The sequence below is a fragment of the Hemibagrus wyckioides genome, linkage group LG03, assembly GCF_019097595.1.
Source record: "Hemibagrus wyckioides isolate EC202008001 linkage group LG03, SWU_Hwy_1.0, whole genome shotgun sequence".
Lineage (NCBI taxonomy): Eukaryota > Metazoa > Chordata > Actinopteri > Siluriformes > Bagridae > Hemibagrus > Hemibagrus wyckioides.
In genome coordinates, this window is record NC_080712.1 from 19,504,540 (window position 1) to 19,524,645 (window position 20,106).

The 20,106-nt window shown below is 37.2% G+C and overlaps 1 protein-coding gene across 4 annotated transcripts in view; it reads right to left on the reverse strand.

Annotated features, from left to right (window-relative positions):
- col13a1 (collagen, type XIII, alpha 1) overlaps positions 1-20,106 on the reverse strand; it is a 73,192-nt gene that overhangs the window by 29,454 nt on the left and 23,632 nt on the right. Inside the window, exons 3-10 of one of the 4 annotated variants that reach the window (XM_058381184.1) lie at positions 15,684-15,691; positions 10,619-10,645; positions 7,885-7,920; positions 6,634-6,660; positions 4,445-4,495; positions 2,468-2,503; positions 1,354-1,380; positions 1,081-1,107 (exon numbers count right to left, since the gene is read on the reverse strand). In XM_058381184.1, coding sequence (XP_058237167.1) covers positions 1,081-1,107; positions 1,354-1,380; positions 2,468-2,503; positions 4,445-4,495; positions 6,634-6,660; positions 7,885-7,920; positions 10,619-10,645; positions 15,684-15,691 — 239 coding nt within the window. Of the gene's footprint in view, positions 1-1,080; positions 1,108-1,353; positions 1,381-2,467; positions 2,504-4,444; positions 4,496-6,633; positions 6,661-7,884; positions 7,921-10,618; positions 13,772-15,683; positions 15,692-20,106 lie in introns of those variants that run through there. The other 3 variants (XM_058381194.1, XM_058381202.1, XM_058381210.1) reach the window with 3 other exon arrangements.

The window sequence follows — 20,106 nt, forward strand, 5'->3', positions numbered from 1 at the left end:
GCTGCCAACGGCCTAGAAAAAGACAAATCTCCACATAAATAAAAAAATATATATCTCATAGTTATAGCACAAAGGCCCTTGAATGCTGCAGCTGAAAATCTAAAACACATACTGAGAGCCAAAGACTGGAATAGCTTAAAGCTTCCAAAGTGCTATGACGTTTATATGAAAATACTGGTGCATCTGCTTTTTTACTGCATCCTGGAAAGACAAAAAAATCAGCAGAATGTTGAAACTGAGATGGAACTTATCAATAAAAAAGAGAGAATTTAAATGCCAGATGAAGGTGGGTTTGTCAGAAGGTTGCGTGTAATATTAAAGAGTCATTGTGCTTCAGTCACAAGCCCTGTGGGGGCCATTCAGCAGCGAAGCAGACCCCATAAAGGTGTCACCATGATGCTGGGAGACCAACTTTTTATTCATGACACTTTGTAGGAATGCCCCACTTTACAGTAGTTCCTGGCTTCCTTTTTCTAGAGGCTCTTCGAAAAGGTTTTTTTGGTGTCTATCACCAATATATTCAGCTGAAATTAACTGGACTGCAGTGTATAATGTATACTTAACGATGGGTAATGTTTCCCTGTTGTCAGAAACAACAGCATCATGAATCTATCAAGTTGCACGGCCAATGAATCAAACTAAACTGTTTTCTTAGTACACAGGTGTTACAGAGTAGCCCTGAAAGGCCTTTGCAAAGTTTACCATTCTGCCTCATTTAACACAACTGGTTCAACTCATCAGCTAATTACCAAGACCTGCGTGAGATGAATTTGCTGTGCCAGAAGAGGGAAAACACTAATCTCTGCAGTGCTCTTGCCCTCCAGAAGCTGAGTTGACCCTGCTATGCTAGAGGCATCATGCGGTCACACTCAACAAGCTAAATAAATATCAGTGTTACAAGCTGTCTTCAGAACAAATGGCTGAATTTTATGGACTCTGACATACTGCTCTTTATGATAATTGCTTTTCTGTGTGATTTAAAGTGAGCTTCTTGGTGGGTTAGACCTGCACAATTTCCTGACTGGAGTTTATAATACATGGCTTTATGAGCACTAGACATTGCAGTACCAGAACGCTTACCATGTCTCCTTTCTGACCATTTTGCCCCTGCGAGGAAAAAAACAAACATCAGTTGCCACAGACATTATTTTTTGTCTGTTATTTCTCATTGCAGACAGCTGGGTATTTTAGTGCTAGCCAGTGATTTCTAATTTATTTAAGGAATGACCAGAATCACTGTTAGTACAATTAACCTAGTCATGATTATAACAAGTGTTATCAATTAGCTTTAAATTATTTGATGAAAACATTTCATGTTCTCAAATGAATCACACATTTTATAAAGAGACTTACAGGCTTTCCATCCAAGCCAATAGGACCCTAAAAAAGAAGAGCAGAAAAAGGGGAGACTTTGATGAGAAGGCCAAGAGGAAGCAAGGCTTACATGGCTGTCTAGACTACTTTGATATGATGATGTTTATGAAGAAAAAATGGCAGTTCCTCAAAAGGTTAGGCCAAAGGTACATGTCAAATATTTAAAAATGAATACAGAAAGAACACACTAAAAGTACAGTGTATTTTGTACACAATACAAGGTATTGTATTCACATGGTCCTGATGTGTGTGTCCAGCAGATCACAACTTATACATACACCTGAAATGAGTGTTTGGCTCTTGCTAATTTAGTATAGAGGATCACAGTAGATAAAATAAACATATGATTTTGTTACTTCTTTACAAATGACTTTGTTTTCATGTCATCGTTTGAGTTTTGAAATGAATTACCTGTAGTGAGTGCAAAACATTTCTTAGCAACTGAAAACATCTTAAATATAGTCAGAAATTTCTAGCATTTCCTATTATAAGATTACCATTTGTTGTCATCTGTACTCATTTTAAGCTTAAAACTTTCTTATTTCATTGGCAGATGATTTTGCTTCATTTTAATAATAAATAGTTAAAATGAGCAAAGTATCTGCCGACATTATTTTTGATCTCATCTACAAACAAAACAGCTAATGCTAAAAGTTGATTATGCTCAACAAAGTTGACCATCAGATCATAAAATCAAAAAAATAAAGCAAGCAAGAAAATGAAAGCCATTAAAGCCATACAAATAAATAAATGAAAAGCCATACAAATAAATAAATAAATAAAATGAGACAATATTACATAATGACACGATCTAATACTGTATGTGGGTGTTCACTTATATTTTACTGATGCCTATTAAGATATTTTCTAATGTAAATCACACATGAATACTTAAACAGCACCACCTATTGTTACTAGAAAGGGGTGCATTTTATATAACTTGGATATCACACTTTCTGGCAACACATTCTTGAATAGATCTTTGAAGTACGAAAAGAATGGATGCTTATTTCTTCATCTTCTTTTCTTTTTTACTTCTGAATATATTATCTACATAGTTTTGGTCATTACTGATCAGGATATAATGACATACCGGAAAGCCAGGAAATCCTCTTGTGCCCGGCTGACCCTGAATAGAGACACACAAAAAGAAAGGCAACAGATAAATTATTCTATGTAAACAGCATTCCTACAATATATAGGCAAACAAAAAGCAAACAGAAACACAGAAATTCCTCTACTGAGGAATACACACACACACACACACACACACAAACAAAATAAGTGATGTGAACTCGGTAAGAGGTCATTGTTCTCTATTGGGACCCCTTGGTGTGGGATGTGGAAACAAAATGCACGGTCTCAAACTAGACCATGCTGTGAAATCCCGCATTAGAGCAAACAAAATGAGACACAAATCTAATAAGCGGAAACCAACAACCAAGACACCAAATTGAATAAGTGCATGTCGTTTATCATTACTGCTACAATTCCCTTGACACAATACCAAGGTTGCTTTGATAGAAAAATCTATTAGTGCCTTTAAGAGAGGAAGAAGTCATTAAATATCCTCAGAAAAAAAAGAGATAATGGGCAGTGAAGGAAAACTAGAAGAAATTACAAGGAAGAGGTGAGTGCAAGTAATGAAAGAGATTATACGTCTGGCTCCCAGGTAGTTACTGGGAACATAGATGGGTCTCTCTCCCAGCAGTAACCAAGTCTACAGTCAAAGAAAAAGTGTGAATAATAGCCTGCTATTTCAAACAAATTTCTACACAATATGTCCAGGATCATGTGCTTTTCTGTGCTGCCTACTTCACACTACACTATATAGTAATGAAAATTATACAGTGTTTATATTTTTTGTATTTCCGTTGACATGTTATTGTGATACACCACAAATAAAGTACCTTTAGTACTATAAAGCAATGGTAGAAACATACGAACAATGAAAGACCTTGTCTCTGCAGGTCCTAATGAGTGCTCAGTCACTTTTCTAATCTCTTTGTTTGTATGTGTGAAAGGCATTGTAGCTGTGCATTCAGTTAAGTCCACCTGGCTGATTTATTATTTCCGTTGCCCTCTCCACACCTCTCTTTCAAATCAACCTCTGTGACCCACTCAGCACAAAGCCCACGCTCTCTCTTCACCTGCTGAGAGAGGTCCCCTCCTACAGCAATCCTGCTCTGACATTTCGCTCTGCCACGACCCTGTCTCTCACAGCCGTCTGTATCCTAGTAGTGCCTTATGACTAGTGGAAGGACTTGGGTACAGAAAGGCATGCAATCAGAAAGCTCAAAACCAGATGTCTGTTCCTGCCTAAGCAGTCTGTTAGCTGTGCCATAAGGTATCTCGGGTCTGTCAACCAGGAGTGCTGGGGGATGGATTGGAAAACCGCAGGACAAAGAATGGCCAGAGCATTTCACAGGATAATCAGAAAGGAAATTGCACTTCTGAGGGGGAAACATTACCCTTTTGTCTTCTGCTTGGAATGCGGACAGAAGATAGGGTGTGGGTGCCGAGTTTGGGACAAGCCCCATTTCATCTGGAGCCCCAACTACTCATTTATAAACACAGTACAATAGTAGGTAATCTAGGGGTCTAGTGTCTGGATCATTATCTTGTAAATTAGGATGTTTTCGTTTCTCTGCCTAATGAAGATGGGGTTCCAAATGACCATCATTATAGGCAACTCAAAGCCCTTCAGTGTTCAAATGAACCTTAAGTATTTCCATACATTCTGCTGTGGGGATTCTGTTTAATTCATCTCCATTAGAGGGGCTATACTGCAGAAGTGAAATGAAAATTTGAGAAACTTTGAATGAGAAACTTGCAGAGTCCTTTTTATGATGCTGCTTAAATTTGTCACAGAAGCTTTTATTTATCCATGCTAAACCAGCTAGTAGGGCGTGGAACAGAAAGGGAGCAGTCAATTTGTGAACAATTTAAGCAATTGTCCAAAACAGCAATAACATTGCTTTAAAGCAAATCTATTCATTCCTCTGATGACAGATTCTGAGACTAACTGAAAGTAATGTGAGTTTTTATTGGTGCCAGTGATGACACTTACAGGTGGTCCTCGTGGGCCAATGATAGATAGACCTGGCTCCCCTGGAGCTCCCTAAGAACAGACAGAAAGATAGAAATGATCAGAAGAAGTAACAGAGGAAAGAAAGAGAATGGTGTGTCTAATCTATATTCTGCATAAAAGGCTAAAATGAAGTATACCAGAAATGGGTCTTTAAACACTAATTGACATGTGGTGAAAATTCCCTCCCACTAGCCTAGTCTTAAGACAGCGATCTGAACAGACTTGCTAAGAAAACATGCATGTGTCTATGTGGTTTGCATGATTTTTGGTCTAAAACATATGCCCATACTTGAGTGTTGATAGCTGGGAAGGTCAGAGTGCACTGCAGAGTAAACAGAGCATGGCCCGGTGAACTGGTTCTCTGGCACAACTAAGGTAATTTGCACAGTGTCAGCCAGTCCTTAATGGTGTACCCAGCCTCCCAAGACAATCCCACAAATCTTTGTGGCCAGACAAGAATGTTATCATGTTTCTAGCACTTTCCCTAATTAGCTCTCTCCAATGAAACCTTATCAGGGAGACACCTTTGATGACCCAGTCATCTGTCCAATTACAGGTAATTTTAATGCTTCTGACTAAATTCCTGTTTTATCCAGGGGGCCTATTTGCTTTCAAACATAGGTTTTGTGCATCTGTAGTCCATGATGGCTACTACAGAGGGAAAATGATGAGGTCTAGCAGTGGCCAATTCAGGCAAGCGAAAAAAGAAAAAGACTCCCAAGCTTTTTTGTTGAAGTTGTGGTCCAAGTGGTTTTTATAGAGATCTGTCCAAAAGGACAATAGAAGATCTTGAAAAGTTGTTAGTAGCTGGGAATGGCCAAATAACTCATTTCTAAGTTCATACATAATCAGTCAAAGTTGGAGTGAAATCTATCCATAAAACTGGCAAATAAATTATACTGCAGTTTTCGGATCAACAACACAGTATGGACTTACTCGATTTCAATTCCTTCAAGAAAGCCCTTCTAAGAAAAATAAAATGTACTGACAGAGAATCTTGAAACAGTCAAGTAATTCATCATTGCTTTTCCTGCTTTTGTTTCTTTAATGCTTACCGGTAATTTTATTATATTACCACTGAAAAAAAGGATAGATGTTGAGAGCTTCAGGATTGTATGCCTCTAAGCAGTGTGTACATCTTAATCTGTTGTTTAGCTATGCAATGAAGATGCATACATTTGCCAGGATCTGCTGCTCAGGCAAGTCTGTGCAGGAAACCACAGATTAACTACATGACCTAAACCTCTGAAAAATTCTGGTACAGAGAAATACAAGGAAATTGCACAGATAGTTCTGAATGTAGTTCTGTTGAATACTTCCAAACCCACACATTTTAAACATGCTTTGCTGGAATGCTAGATCCTAGAATGTTTCCCAGCCCAGAGCCCTGAGATAGCCCACATGAGACTGTTCTCTTCCAGCTCCTAATGCACCTGTACCATGTATTCTGTGTTTTTGATTAATGGTTTGAAAGGAGTTGAAAATTGAACAAAAATGTGGATGAGCCAGGGGTCCACTGAAGAATGCATTGTAGAAAACTACACAAATGAATCAGATTTTACACTACTTCTCTGTGACATGTTTTTATTCAGACATCACAGACCATTCCAGGAGAATGAGAACCCATAAAACCATACCTGTACTGATACAAATGACTGATATATCTACAGGTATAAAAATGTCTAACATGAAAACAGAACAGAAACTGCTGCACAGTCAAATAACTATAACTGGAGCTGAAAAACAGTATCTACAAATCCATTCTGCATTCCCAGAAATAATATATATTGGCAGAATAAATATAATATAAACCTTTGGAGTATACCAATAGCAAAAATCTGTTTTACCAACTGGGATTATGAAATCTTGAGTAGTTAGTCTTTCTAAACCTCACCCATTCCAAACATTATGCTATTTACAAGAGGGAGTCTTGGGTGTCTGCAACTTCAAGTTTTGGAGAGCTTTAGAGTGAATAAATGCAGGTAATCCAACCGTTGTGGGAAATCTCTTCAGAAATGGAGCCCCCCAGGCCTATTCAAGATAGAGCCCAAAGTCTCGCTGATATAAATCATGATGCCTGCACAAACTGTACTTTGGACTAAGACGCCAAACCACCCACAGTGAGAGAATTTCAGTTGTGCACAGGCGGGCTGCCGTCCTGCACTTACCTTGTCCCCTGTGTTTCCCTTTAAGCCCTGGTCAGTCACAGCAGACACAGTCACATGCACAGTGTGAAGGAGAGAGACAGAGAGAGGAACCAGGGTTAGAGAGGCATGGAGAGGACACAGACATGCAGCAGCCTGAATGGGGACACTGGAAGGTCAGGAAATGGGAGAACTTTGGGTCAGGGAGAAAGGATATTGGGGTGGGAGTATTTAATGTGGTGAAGGCCATGGGGGCATAGAAGCACTGGAGCAGAGTGTTGCTGTACACACTATGCAAGGAATAGTAATGGAAAGTAGATGGGGGCCACTAACTTTTTACACAGACAGTTTTGGAGGAGGTCTGCTGAATAAGCAAATAAGCATTAAAAATACATTTCCTCTGAGAATCTGCAAGACTGCATACTAGCTTAATACTACAGTGAAATATAAGGTGCTTAGTTTAGTTCTGCCAAAAACTTGCTATTAAAGAGAATTTGTTCTTAAATATCCCAAAGGAGCACAAGGGGTACATTATAAACCAGACTGTCTGGAGGCCACCACTGTAGCTTTATTATTCAAATAAAGCAGTAATTATATCTTACATGTTCACACAAATGTCAACTATTTATTATTAGGGTAACATGAACAGAGGCTAGGTTATACAGTGGGTTTTGATCGTTTAAATATTAGTGTTTATGGCATGGCGGGTTTTAAGAACAGGTCATGATTTCTTTTAAACATAATATGCTCTGTTGGGATGGAAATATATCTGAATTCTTAACACAGAAATCTTATTAAATGAGGAAGGAAAGTATGTATAATCCTTCTCAAATATCCCTTTAGAATAGATTCTGCTTTGACACCTTAAGAAGACACATGCATCACAATCTACTCTTATGACTCACGTCCTGTATTTAGGCCCTTTTCAAATGCTATGAATCATATTAGTAAAGATATTGGTGGTTTATCAGCACACAGAGGTACGTTTCCTGCTCATTACTGAAAAGAGTAAGTTATTTATCAGGAATTAAACAGATCTTTGTGTTTTAAGCCAAGCTAAAGTGTGTGGATATGTTTTTAATGTAAGTCTAGATTCTAATGTCAAACTAGGCACAATATCACATATGGCCTAAGGTTCACACAAAAAGGTAAATACAAAACATGACATGAACATACTCACTTTATAGCTTACCATGAGCATTGGAAACTAATTTATTGAAAACCTGCTTGTACACACTAATTATCTGGGCTTAATGCACATTTTAAATCACTCACCATTCTTCCAGGAATGCCCATTGATCCTTTGTCTCCCTAATGATTAATGCAAAGTCAAGAGTAAAGTAAGAAACAGTAATTCTGAATCAGTAAATCTACTGTTACTAGCAACAGCATCACTTTACAAACATTTACAAGCTTTTGAGATTTTCTCCCCAAACAAACTCACTAGTAAGATATACTTTATGTATAATTTAATTCTACATTTGAACAAGTGAAGATGGTTTGTAAAGTCAAGCCGGCCAATATCACATCAGTGCAGTGCTCTGGATTCTCAAGCATTATCTTAGGTGTTGGTGTTGTTGATGCACACATGCCACAGATGATCTGATCCATAAAGGCCAATGGCCAACTATGCAAGGCCAGATTAAGTGCAGACACAGAAAGTTGATCAGAAAGCAAATTTCAGAAATCAGTGATTATTTAAATCTGAACAGAAGCACAATGAGGTTAATACAGTTCCGACCCTTAAGTTACATCCATTTAATTCAGTGACATGGCAAATTCTAACAGATCATACTGCATCTATTAAGAGCTGAAGTTGCTGAAGAAGGTGGTGACAGCAGTGCATGACTGTTTGATGCATAGAGTGTGTATTAGAAGCAATGAGGACTTTTTCCTAAACCTTTGTTCTGAATCATATGTGGAAAAGCAGATATATGTACCATCTAGCATCTGTGTGCAAAACCAATAAATTAACAGTATTCCCCAAGTGGCTGACAACTAGGTGTATATGTGTATAGAGATTTAAAGTCTACATCTGCAGCTATCATTTAATCAGATGAATCAATGTTACCAATCACAACCTCTATCATTAAGTGTCATTGCAGCATTACAACATTATTTGTCATAATTATTTACCTGAAATATATACAAACGCCTCAACATAACATTGCCTTTCCTAAACTCCCTCCATCAATGTTTTCTCAAGCTGTTGACGTCTACGGCTAATTTGGCTGGAAAGACCACTAGGATTTATGCTATTGAGTGATAAAATGGTGCAGTCCAAGAGACCTTAAAACCATGGGTTAGGAAAGCTATCAAAATTTAGGCTAAATTACTGTATCTACTCTGCCTATTGTTTCACTTTTCAAGCATACGATCAGTCATCACAGACAGGGAATGGAGAACTTGGAAAGCTGTCAAGAGCCCAGTCAGGGGATTCAGCCCTATCTGATCAAGATATGTTGTTCAAAAATGTAGGTCTGAGCTTTTTACATAATGCATTCATACTGGTTGCTATTTATTTATAGTTCTATAAAAAAGCTACTTATAAATAGTGCAATTTATTTGCCTGTCTAATCTGACCTCCTGATTTAATCTTAAGAAAATTAGTAAAAGTCCTTGGAGGAATGCTTACAGAGTCCAGAGGCTCTGTCCAGGGTGCTGATTCCAAGAATCACTATTTCAATTTTATTGTGCTGCTCCATACCCTCTACAAGCTAAATCCATGTTATATAGCTGGAGCAACCATATGCAATCAGCATTTTGACTTTTTTGATGCAAAAGATTTTTAAAGATTTTTGTAGCCTAGGTCCTTGAAAGGGGCAAAGATGTAGCAACATTGACAAATAAAAGTAAATACAATAATAGCAAGTGTAAATCCAAGTCTAAGATGTGAAAGATTATATTTAAACAACTAGATAAACAGTGATTATATTGTTCTACTCTGATACTGCTCTTAAATGAGACAATGAACACTAAAGAGCATTACTTCATTACAACTCATAAAAAAACTCTGTAGAACCTGGCAATTTAATTATAAACTGATAAGGAGTAAAGTGATTATTTAAATAGCCAATGGCAAGTATGGCCATCTTCATCCATGTAATATTCAGTAGGATGGCTTAGATCAAAACAGTAATTTCTACTTATATTTACTTAGGGTCATTTTGATCAAAACAACTCAGCACGATCAAAGGTTAAATAAAGTAACCATACCAAAGCCATCACTTTAAGCAAATACACACTTTGTATTCATATAAAGGTATTTATTCATACATGTGCCCATATATTTTATAGAAAATATTTTTTCCAGACAGTGCAATCCATCTAACTGACTCCTCTGCAGGAGTCCTATTCAGACTTTTTCCAAAGTTGTCAAATGTCTGAATAAATGTGCTGTTTCTTCCATTTCACCCACTTTTTGGGAAATCTTTATGATTGGGTTTCACAAGCTGAGCTGTCTTGAGTAAGAGCGGTTTGCTGTTGTTATAATTGACAGCTGAGAGCTTTAGGTAGCCTCCTTAAAACATGCTTTAATGAAGACCAGGTGTGTTTTAGGTCTTTAGGTTAGTAATACTAGTATTTCAACAGAAATTCTAAAGAGGACATTAAGGCAGAGCACAGAGGGGCTGTGAAGATGCGAACAAACGTGCAAAGCAGAGTTTGCCAATGGTTATGCTGGACTGCTTGGGTTTACTGACTTCACATATGTTAAATATGTCAATTTTCTGAAATTAAAAACATTAAAAGAACTCATCCCAAGGACAGCACATGTACAGAATATTTTCACTAAATTCGTTGTTGCTGTTTCACAGTCTCACTGTGTATCTTACTGAAAAAAACTGAACTTTGATGCATTATATGTTCGTATTTTAGAGTCCTAAACTTAAAATGAATCATATATTGAACAGCTTCTGTTCAATATATGATTCTCTCAATACACTAGAGACTGGAAGTCCTAAACAAGGATAAAGACAGACACACAACAGGACAGTTCTGAGACAATTACCGGAAAGCCAGCTCGTCCAGGAGGACCCTGAAAAAGGGCGAGAGAGATGGGTACAAAAATAAAGAAAGAACCTGTCATCAATCAAACATCCCAACACCCAGCCAAACCATAATAACATTCTAAATTCATCAGTCTGTTTTATGTTACAGGACATTCAAAATTAGAAAAGAGTCTTAAAATTACATTGTAATTTCACTGTGCCAAGACCTGAGTGTGCTAACGCAATGCAAGAGCACGCCACAAACAGTGAAAACATGCAAACACTCCAACACTGTAAAATTGGCATCTGAAATGTTTTTCCATAACACGCTGCTTTAAGTTGATATGCACCATTTCCACTCCTGAGAATAAAACTGGATACCAAACCAGTATGTGACTTTACTGTGGGTTTTTATATCAGCATTAAAGAAGAAGTCTGAATAGATTTCAGATGCACACACATGCAAAAACAAATCGCAGATGTGTGGTCATGCAGGCAGTTTTTTTTTTATTATTACCCCGAATTTTATATTAATTCCTGTCTTACCAGAAACCTAATTAACCAAAGTTATTACATCTATAAAAAAGAAAGATATTCAGACTACTGCTGTTATTCTCCTTCTAAAATGTGGACTTTTGAGATTATACCTCATTACAGCCAAAACCTGATAGCTGTTATATCACTCAAATGGAAATACTCTGTTCATGATTGAAAGCCGTCATGGGAAGTAGTGGTCATAGATCATTCAACCCTGAGAGTGTGTTTGTGTCTTATTCTTGGCCTGCTAGTGAGAAAGGGAAGTCATTTATCAAGACTCAGCCAGAAAGGAAACTGTTAGGGAGACAAAAACATCCTTTCCACCGTCTTTTGGATTGGCTCTTTGATCTATCATAATCCATTCAGACGTAACAGGTTGAATTCAGCCATAAACTGTAGAATTGATGTAATAATTCACATTAAGCATGTATTTTATAGCTTGAAGAAGCTATAAACCATTTAAAGAGTTTTTTATAAACTGCAGAGAAGTTTTACCTGATTGATGCTTCTCTATCAGAGCATACTGTTAACTCAGTTGGGTGAAAGTTATTCTTCTTGTTTGCACTAAGTTGCTGTTTTCATGTGCAGAACTGAGAGTGGAACTCTGTAACACAGGCTTTAACATTCAAACTCCTCAGAGACAGTTCTAAACTCCCTTTCTTATGAATTTATTTTAACACCTGCTGAGTTATTCACTCGTAGCACAAAAGCAATGGCGGAATAGTATTTCTGATTTGGGATTAAAAGAAACTTCTCAGCCACCTCACTTTAATTTAAGCCTGAAGTTTAGCTTAAAAGCTTTGCAGCTTTTAGCTTACAGCATTGAAAGTCCTTAAAAGTCAGATATTCTACAACCTTTTAAAGCTACTACTGTCTAAAACATGTTTCTCTACCAAAAAAGGTCCAAAGAAAAGATTAGAAAAATCATTTGAGAAATGTTAATTAATTTGCTTTCTTATTTATTTATTTATTTATTTTTACATTTTGTTTGGTAACTGACATTTTTCTTTATAGTTGCACTGCTCTTTGCCAAGTTACCACCTGTGCCAGTGCTGAAAGGCAAATGAAGTACATACTATGCATAATTTTCTTATGCCTCTTATATTTTTTGCACAAAAATAGGTTCCCTTATATAAATCTAGTATGACATATTTCTATTCAGCCTGTAGGCAAGGTTTCGATATTGCAGAGATGTCGGTCTGTTATTTTTGGGTATCATGGGATCATGATGTGTGTATACAAGCTCTTAAAGAAAGAGTGTGTGAGAGAGAACAGTGGTGTAAGTCTGAAAGCATGCGTGTGGCAAAGTTATGAAAGAGGAAAGACTTAATCTAGGCACCATATTGTGCAGATATCTGTGCGTCCTAGAAAGCAGAGTGTTTGTGAAGGAAACAGTAAAAGACAGAGATTCGATCAACTGGGAACAGAGAGAGAGAGAGCGTGTGTGTGTGTGGTTAGGATGAAGCAGTTGCGTGAGTGTGTAGGAGTGTATATAGTCTGCATGGAGGCTTAAAACCAGATGCTAAGTGGGAAAGGCCACTGTTGGCTTCTGGGCATGTCTCAGACTGGCCAAAAGATGTGTCTGGCAAGGTCAAAGTTCAGCTACCGGAAAAGAGCCCCTCATTTGTGCTACATGGTAGCAGCACACATGTGGCTCTCATTACCGCTACAGTGCTTTTGGGGGAATGATTAGGTTCCCCACAGGGGCTGAGGGGTTACAGTACCACCACACTCAGTCCTTAAACATCCAGGCATTCAGTTCTAGTCAAATATATCAGATTGAAATAAATCCACCTATATTTTAAGCCCAGAATGATGGGATCAGTTTTTCAACAGATTTATACCACACAAACCATTATTGCAGCTGCTAGGAATAATGACTTGTGTAAGGATAAGGTTTTCCTCATCAAAACTTTAATGAAGAAAACCACTGAACCATGGTAAAGGATTTTAGATAATCAGCATCTAAAATTTTGCATTCTTATTTAATATAATCATATTTGTATTAAATCTCATACACAAAAAGCTCTTATTTTTTGTAGTTTCTGAAACAAAGAGTTACATTTTGGAGCAAACACAACATCCAAAGGGCTGACTTGGAATATGCTATTAAAATAATGAAGGTTTTGTGATTTGAACACATTTAGGCTCATATCTGCTTTGAAAAGATACAATGTTCTTGAGACGTGTGTAGACTTCAATGGTTGTGAGCTGGTTAAGCTTAAATGCTAATTTGAACTAGTCCTGCCTTGCACATAGCTAAAGACCATACTCATGTTTGCTGTTTGTAAAATATGAAAGACAGTTTTGTATTTAAACACATCAAAGTGTTTGCTTTCTTCAGGAAATGGAAAATTTCTTGAAGTTGTAGAATTGGAATCACAGCAATAGCTATTTTGTGCCAAGTGATGTTGGTCTAGAACCTCACCTCCCTGCGCAGTATTATCACTCGTGCACCACAGTAGTAGATCAGCACGTAGCTAAGAGCTGAAACCATCCATCACTCAAAAGGAGTGTGTGATTGTTTCCAACCACATCTGAAAACAAACACTGCATTTGTCACTTCACCACTGGTTGCCAATTAATCACTCCAGATACTGAAAGACCTCATGGCTGCTGGAGCTTTTGAGCATATGACTTGCTGGCGATTATAAAAGACTATGAAATTAGGCATATATATATATATATATATATATATATATATATATATATATATATATATATATATATATATATATATATATGTGTGTGTGTGTTCAGTAACCAGTCTGCTTCAGTGCTGTTAAATTCTTGAATCTCAAAGTGTTGATTAATTTTCTATTATATACATTATATACATTCAGTTAAGTAGGTAATAATAGTTAAATACAAAAAATCAACTTAGAAAATGTGGTGATAATTAACAAAGAAAAATGTATAATCATTGATTTATAATCATGGTGAAGCTTTCTGTAAGGAGACATTATGGAAGGAATCTTGAGGGCCAATATGTTTTCCACCACAGGAGAGAGCTATGACTGGTTAAACACTGTGGTGTAGATTAATATTTCAAAATTGCAACTGTTGGGATATTGCTGTGGAATAAGAAGAATAAAACACATTTTGGAAACTACCGTTTCATGGTGGTAACAGCAACCTTTGAACTCCTTGCTTTCAGTATAGTAACTGTAGTTTAATTATTATTTAGAATGAGATCTTGCCTGCTTATGCTGTTATATATTATGCACATGGTTTTCTTTTTTTTTTTATCATTTTCTTTCCATAAACAGCACATTTACCTACAGCAAGCTGTAACTTTAGAGATTTCTGACATCATAAAAAGACCTGAATATTTTGTTACTCTGTGGAGACATATAAGCCTAATTGATTACACAAGTGGAAGTTCAAACATTGTCTTATTTCAAAAGCAAGCTAATTTATTATGTTGTATTTGAGTAGTTATTTTTAAGTAGTTTTACTTAAAAGTTTAAAGTTTCAATTTCTGCATATGTGTTCTTCCCTTTGCCATAAGGCTGCCCTTTTATTATGTCTGTGGTCGTTGTTATATCATTAATCACTGCCAGGGCTTAGAGGAGGAGCTCGACCTTCAATCTCTAAAAGCAGGGATGCAGCTGTCCCTAACCACACCTAATTTTAGTCCTCTCAATACTGCTTCTCTTCTCTTCTCTTCTCTTCTCTTCTCTTCTCTTCTCTTCTCTTCTCTTCTCTTCTCTTCTCTTCTCTTCTCCTCTCTTCTCTTCTCCTCTCCTCTCCTCTCCTCTCCTCTCCTCTTCTCATCAAGGTATCCCAGACTCTCACACCAATGCTCACCAAAGTCGAAATAACAATGCTTGCATTTATCAGCTTGAATTATTATATATTATAGGTTGAGAAATAGACATTTCATTCTTAGCCATGTTCCTGACGTTCCTGGACATTAAAGATGAAATATAAACATAAAGGTGGAAGCTAAGCAGGGCAAAAATACTGTGCTCACACAGTGTGAAACACAGGCAACTCTCAAACTCTGGAATATAATCTACAGCTTAAGTGTTAATGCACCATGCATCTCTGGCTAGTCAAAGATGTAGCAGAGATCTGTGGTTTTGTAATGGTGGTTACAGGTCTGAATGTGTCCTGCTGTTTTATCACACATATAAAGTCCTCACGTTTGCTCTCCTTTCATCTGCTTAGCCATTTACTGCCTCGTATTTTTGAGAATTATTATGCAGCAGGAAGACCTATACATTTAGAAAATGTAAAAAAGGTCTTAAAGTTTTGTATGGTTGTCCCTATGTGGGAACCCTTCTGCATCATATACTTCTCTGTACAAAACCCTACAACAGAGTGTTTCCTTCTAACAGTGTAGAAAGAATCTATGCAATGTAGTTTGTCCTTTATAAATAAATGGATGTAAAGGTGACAAGGCTCATATTCACACACCCACACACACACACACACACACAGCACAGCACAGCACAGCACAGCACAGCACACACAAACAGGCATAAAGTTTGGGTCACTTTACCACAATCCAGGCAACAAAGACAACAGGTCAATTGTACTTACAGGAGGTCCTGCAACAGAGAAAAAAAATCTGGTGTTAGTCAAATGCAGTAATTAATCAATTTGGACATTAAAAAGTTTCAGCAGGTCAGTTTAGTGACAGATATGTAGTTATTTTCTTTTGGGATATTGACTGGAAAGTTGAAATACAAGTCCTGCAGAGCTAACACTACTGGTTCCTTTAGGCCTTTAAACCTTATCTACTGAACTTGAAATTGCACCACATTGGATAAAAGCCTCTGTAAAATGAATGAGTGTAAATGTAAATGAGTTTAACAACCTTACACACTTTACCTGTTGATGTCAGCTATAACTATATTTGACATGTATAAACTAACATCTTATGACTATGCATATCTAGACAGCATGCCTGTTCTCTCTGTCAGTACAGGTGCAATCAGTGCATCAATGATGACTCCCTTTATCCCTCTCAGTCTAAGACACTCAGAGGAAAGCTGTAGCGAAGGTAAACATCTCCTGTACTGAGTCACACTGTCAGCTCTACGCATAAATAAAGCAGTTTAATTTCAGAGTTGTGTTTATAAAGTAGTAGATCACAGGCCTGATGTCAGTGCCCGTCAAGAGATCCAGCTGGTTTTTCTGGCAGTGCGTTACGAAGTCTTAAACACTGCTGACAGCACAGGGGGAGGCGCAGGCTCGTGTAGCACAGCACACTACTGGGATATAGTTATCACACACTGCACGTACAAGTGAAAACCCTAAATAATGTATCACTGAAGTAGTACTTTTGCACTTGCTTGGCTTATAATATTTAATTATACATGGCTGCTTCTTTCCTTAAAACACTTAAAAGCGTCATGGTGAGTAGACCATGGTAATATTCACAATACTGCGTTAAACAGTGTTACTAAGCCCACATTGCAGAACAGTCCTCCATCATGAGCTGATAAAATTTCCTTTAATTTAAATTCACCTTAGTTAGCATCAAGGCAAAGTTAAATCAGTGTTCTGGGATCATCTTAATAAAATGTTCTCTCATAAACAGAAATGTTTGCAGTTACTCATAAAGCACAGGTATATTCCACATCTTGTCATAGACAAAAGTGAAAATCACTCATGACAAATAAATACCTCATGTCAGATCAAATTAATCAGATCATTTCCACAAGAATTCATTCAGCCATCAGTCTGGAAAACTTTATGACAGGCAGCTATTTTTTCTTAAAGCAAATGATTATATCAAGCTGTTTTCCTTTAGGCAGAATGCATAAAGACAGAATAATAGATTGCTTTCCAGGCTACTAAGGTTTGAAATAGCGTGAAAATGGAAGTTGGCGTATGACAGCTTTGCTTTTAAATGGCCCAAGGAAGAAAAAGGACGGAGACATGGACATGAATCCCATCCATAATAGAAATAAATGGAATGAGAAATGACCTGTAACTTAAAATCAACTGACCTAAGAGACAAAGATGTATGTCTCCTATATCTACATAGAGAAAGCCAAGTTTAATGTACTCCTGGAAAAAAAAAAAAGGAAATAATTTGACCAGTCCTTCCTGTAATTTAGATGTGTAATAACTAAGGCAGGCATAAGTAATGGCACAGTCAAAACAGTGACAAACCTTTCCTATGGGCCTATGAATTATTCCTTCCTTTCCTGTTTTGAGAGCCCTGCATTTTTCTAGTAATTAAAGGAGATATTTATCAAAACTGCTGCTGAAGTGGCAAGTGGTATTTCTGTAGAAAATGCCAGAATAAAGCACACAATCCATGGTCAAAGAAGAAGAGGCATCAGTGTATTAAAACCAATTAAAAGTCCTGGGTTGCCACACTGACTCTGAGTCACTCCAAATCAATAAAATATGTAAACATCATGAAAGTATAAAAAGAGTAGCTTATTGGCTAAAAAGTTTCAGGGCCTGATTTAGTAACGGTTTGCATGTGTAAAAATGTGCAATCTTCATAAAAAATACAAATGAAAGCAAAGTAACTTCCTAATATGTCAGTCAATATGACTGAAGAGCAAATATTACATTTGCATAAGCATGTCACATTATTTTCAAAAATTTATGTCTGCTTTCATATTTTATACATGATTGTGCCTCCAATAGACAAAGTAGTCAACGAGAGCATGTGAAAAGATTTTTTTCTTCATATGTCTGCACCTCTAGCGGCCTTTATTACTGTTATACTGAATTACAGACAAATTATTTTTGTCTGAGAAAATATAACTTTCTCTATTTAGTTTTTTTGGTAGTCTCATTGTAATGTATTTGAAGTTTTCAGTGCCGACTTCTGAGAACAACTAGCACATAAAAAACTTCATCTAAATATTGTTTCACATGCAAATTGGCATTTCTTTGTTTGGGGGTCCTATAAAATATGGGAGGAATTATAGCTTACAACTCCTTTCATAAATAAACATGTGCAATGTAATTTACAGATTAGAAATGTTCTGGCACAGACCATAGGCCTACGTGGATATACTAAAATACTCAGAAGGATTTTTGTTCTCCCTAAAGTAGACTGGGAATGTAATTAATCAGACCAGGCATCAGAATTATTTACTCCCTGACTGAAGCCATATCTTCACACTCAGTAAGAGCCACAACACAATGTGGAATGAGCAATAAAAACATTTGTCAATCTGTCAGCAGAAAGCACTTTAATGCTTTTGGAAGTGAAAATCAAAATCGCCACAGTCATGATAAACAGGAAGCAAAATACAGAGAACCTTCTAAGAATGATTGGCAGTGGTACCAAAAAAGTGCTGGCATGAGTAGCCATTTTGGTGTAGAGTCAGGCCACTGAGGTCAGAGGAGTGGTGGCCGTGAAAGGTGAAACCCTATATACAAGCATGTGGAAGTGTATACTCGGATTCCTGACACATTCTGGGCTTGCAACCACTTCCTGTTCTACTGGGTTGCTCTGGGACATCTATAGACAACCTTCGTCAAAAGGCACATCAAGCACTGGCTTTAAATATACTGACTATGGAGGTGTCTAAAGGAATCCTGTTCAAAAGTGTCTCTGTTCACTGAACACTCTTGTTTATTACATATGGTTCTGTAATCATATACTGCAATAAAGTGCAATATTACTCAAAGTACAGACCAATTTTAGTTTTCAACAATGTTTTTGCTCTTTAGTACTGAGTCATTTGCAGCCACCTGTCTTGTCTTATTTTCTTCTCATGCAAAGTCATGTAGAGACCATTTGAAGTTGTTACATGCAAATACAAAAATGTTATGCCTTGAATCTGTCCAAGCGATTTGATGTTTTACACAGGCCACACGTCATTTAGATGCATGGCTAAAATTAAAACAAAAACAAATAAACAAAAACTAAACAGAAAATAAAGATAAAAATACAATTTCTGTATAATATGAGAAATATTCAGATTTTTCATAGGCGACACAACACGGGCATGACCTTTTACCTTCGTTATTGTACAACACACTGGGCGACCCAGACCAAATGAGACACCATCTTGTTCCCCTCTCTAATTCCCACTCCCGAGGTCCTGGAATTCTAAACCCTAAAATACCCGAGCCTTGCTTCCCACCACTACTCCTCTTATCCTGGGCCAGTCTCTCAGATTCCCATCTCCTCTGAAAGCCCCTGTAAAGACACCACACCAGCCAAGAACACATGTGTCATCTTTCCGCCTTCTGCATTGTAAGCATAGTACAGGAATGTCACAGCAGTGGGGAGGAAAGGAACCTTAATAAAACATTTGGCTTGTGTTCTGTTGGCATGGAGAAAGTGCGGAGATGTTTCTCTAACTTCAGATTATAGGTTTTGCAAAACTTACCCAAAACGTACCCCAGAACTTTACAACACTGCAATAATAATATCAATTTCTCTAACATTTATCTTACATTTCTTATAATGAGATCATGACAAACAAAAAACAACAAATAAAAGATTTTTTTTCCTGATTTTTTATCTTGAACTGATCTTGATATATTAACTGATATCTAGAAATAATCAAAGTTATCTGCTATAAGAACAAACCAATCTGAAGTGTATATGGCCAAGAATATGTGGACTCATGAGCATCACATACATATGTGAGCCTTCCCCAAACTGTTGCCGCAAAGTTAGTACACAGTTGATTAGAAAGTCTTTACATACTTTAGCATTAAGATTTTCTAAATTAAGGAGCCCAAATGTCATGACAATGCTCCTGTGCACAAAACAAGGTACATAATGGCATGATTTGTCAAGGCTGATGTGGCCTGAGCACTGACCTCAAACCCCTTTTGGTTGATTTGGAATGCTGACTGCTCACAAGGCCTCCTCATTTGACATTAGTGCCTGACCTCCTTAATACTCGTATGGCTGAATGGGCAAAAATCCTCACAGCCATGCTCCAAAATCTAATGGAAAGCCTTCCCAGAAGAATAAAGACTGTAATAACAACAAATGGGGACCTCTGTGTTAATGCCTAGGGTTTTGGAA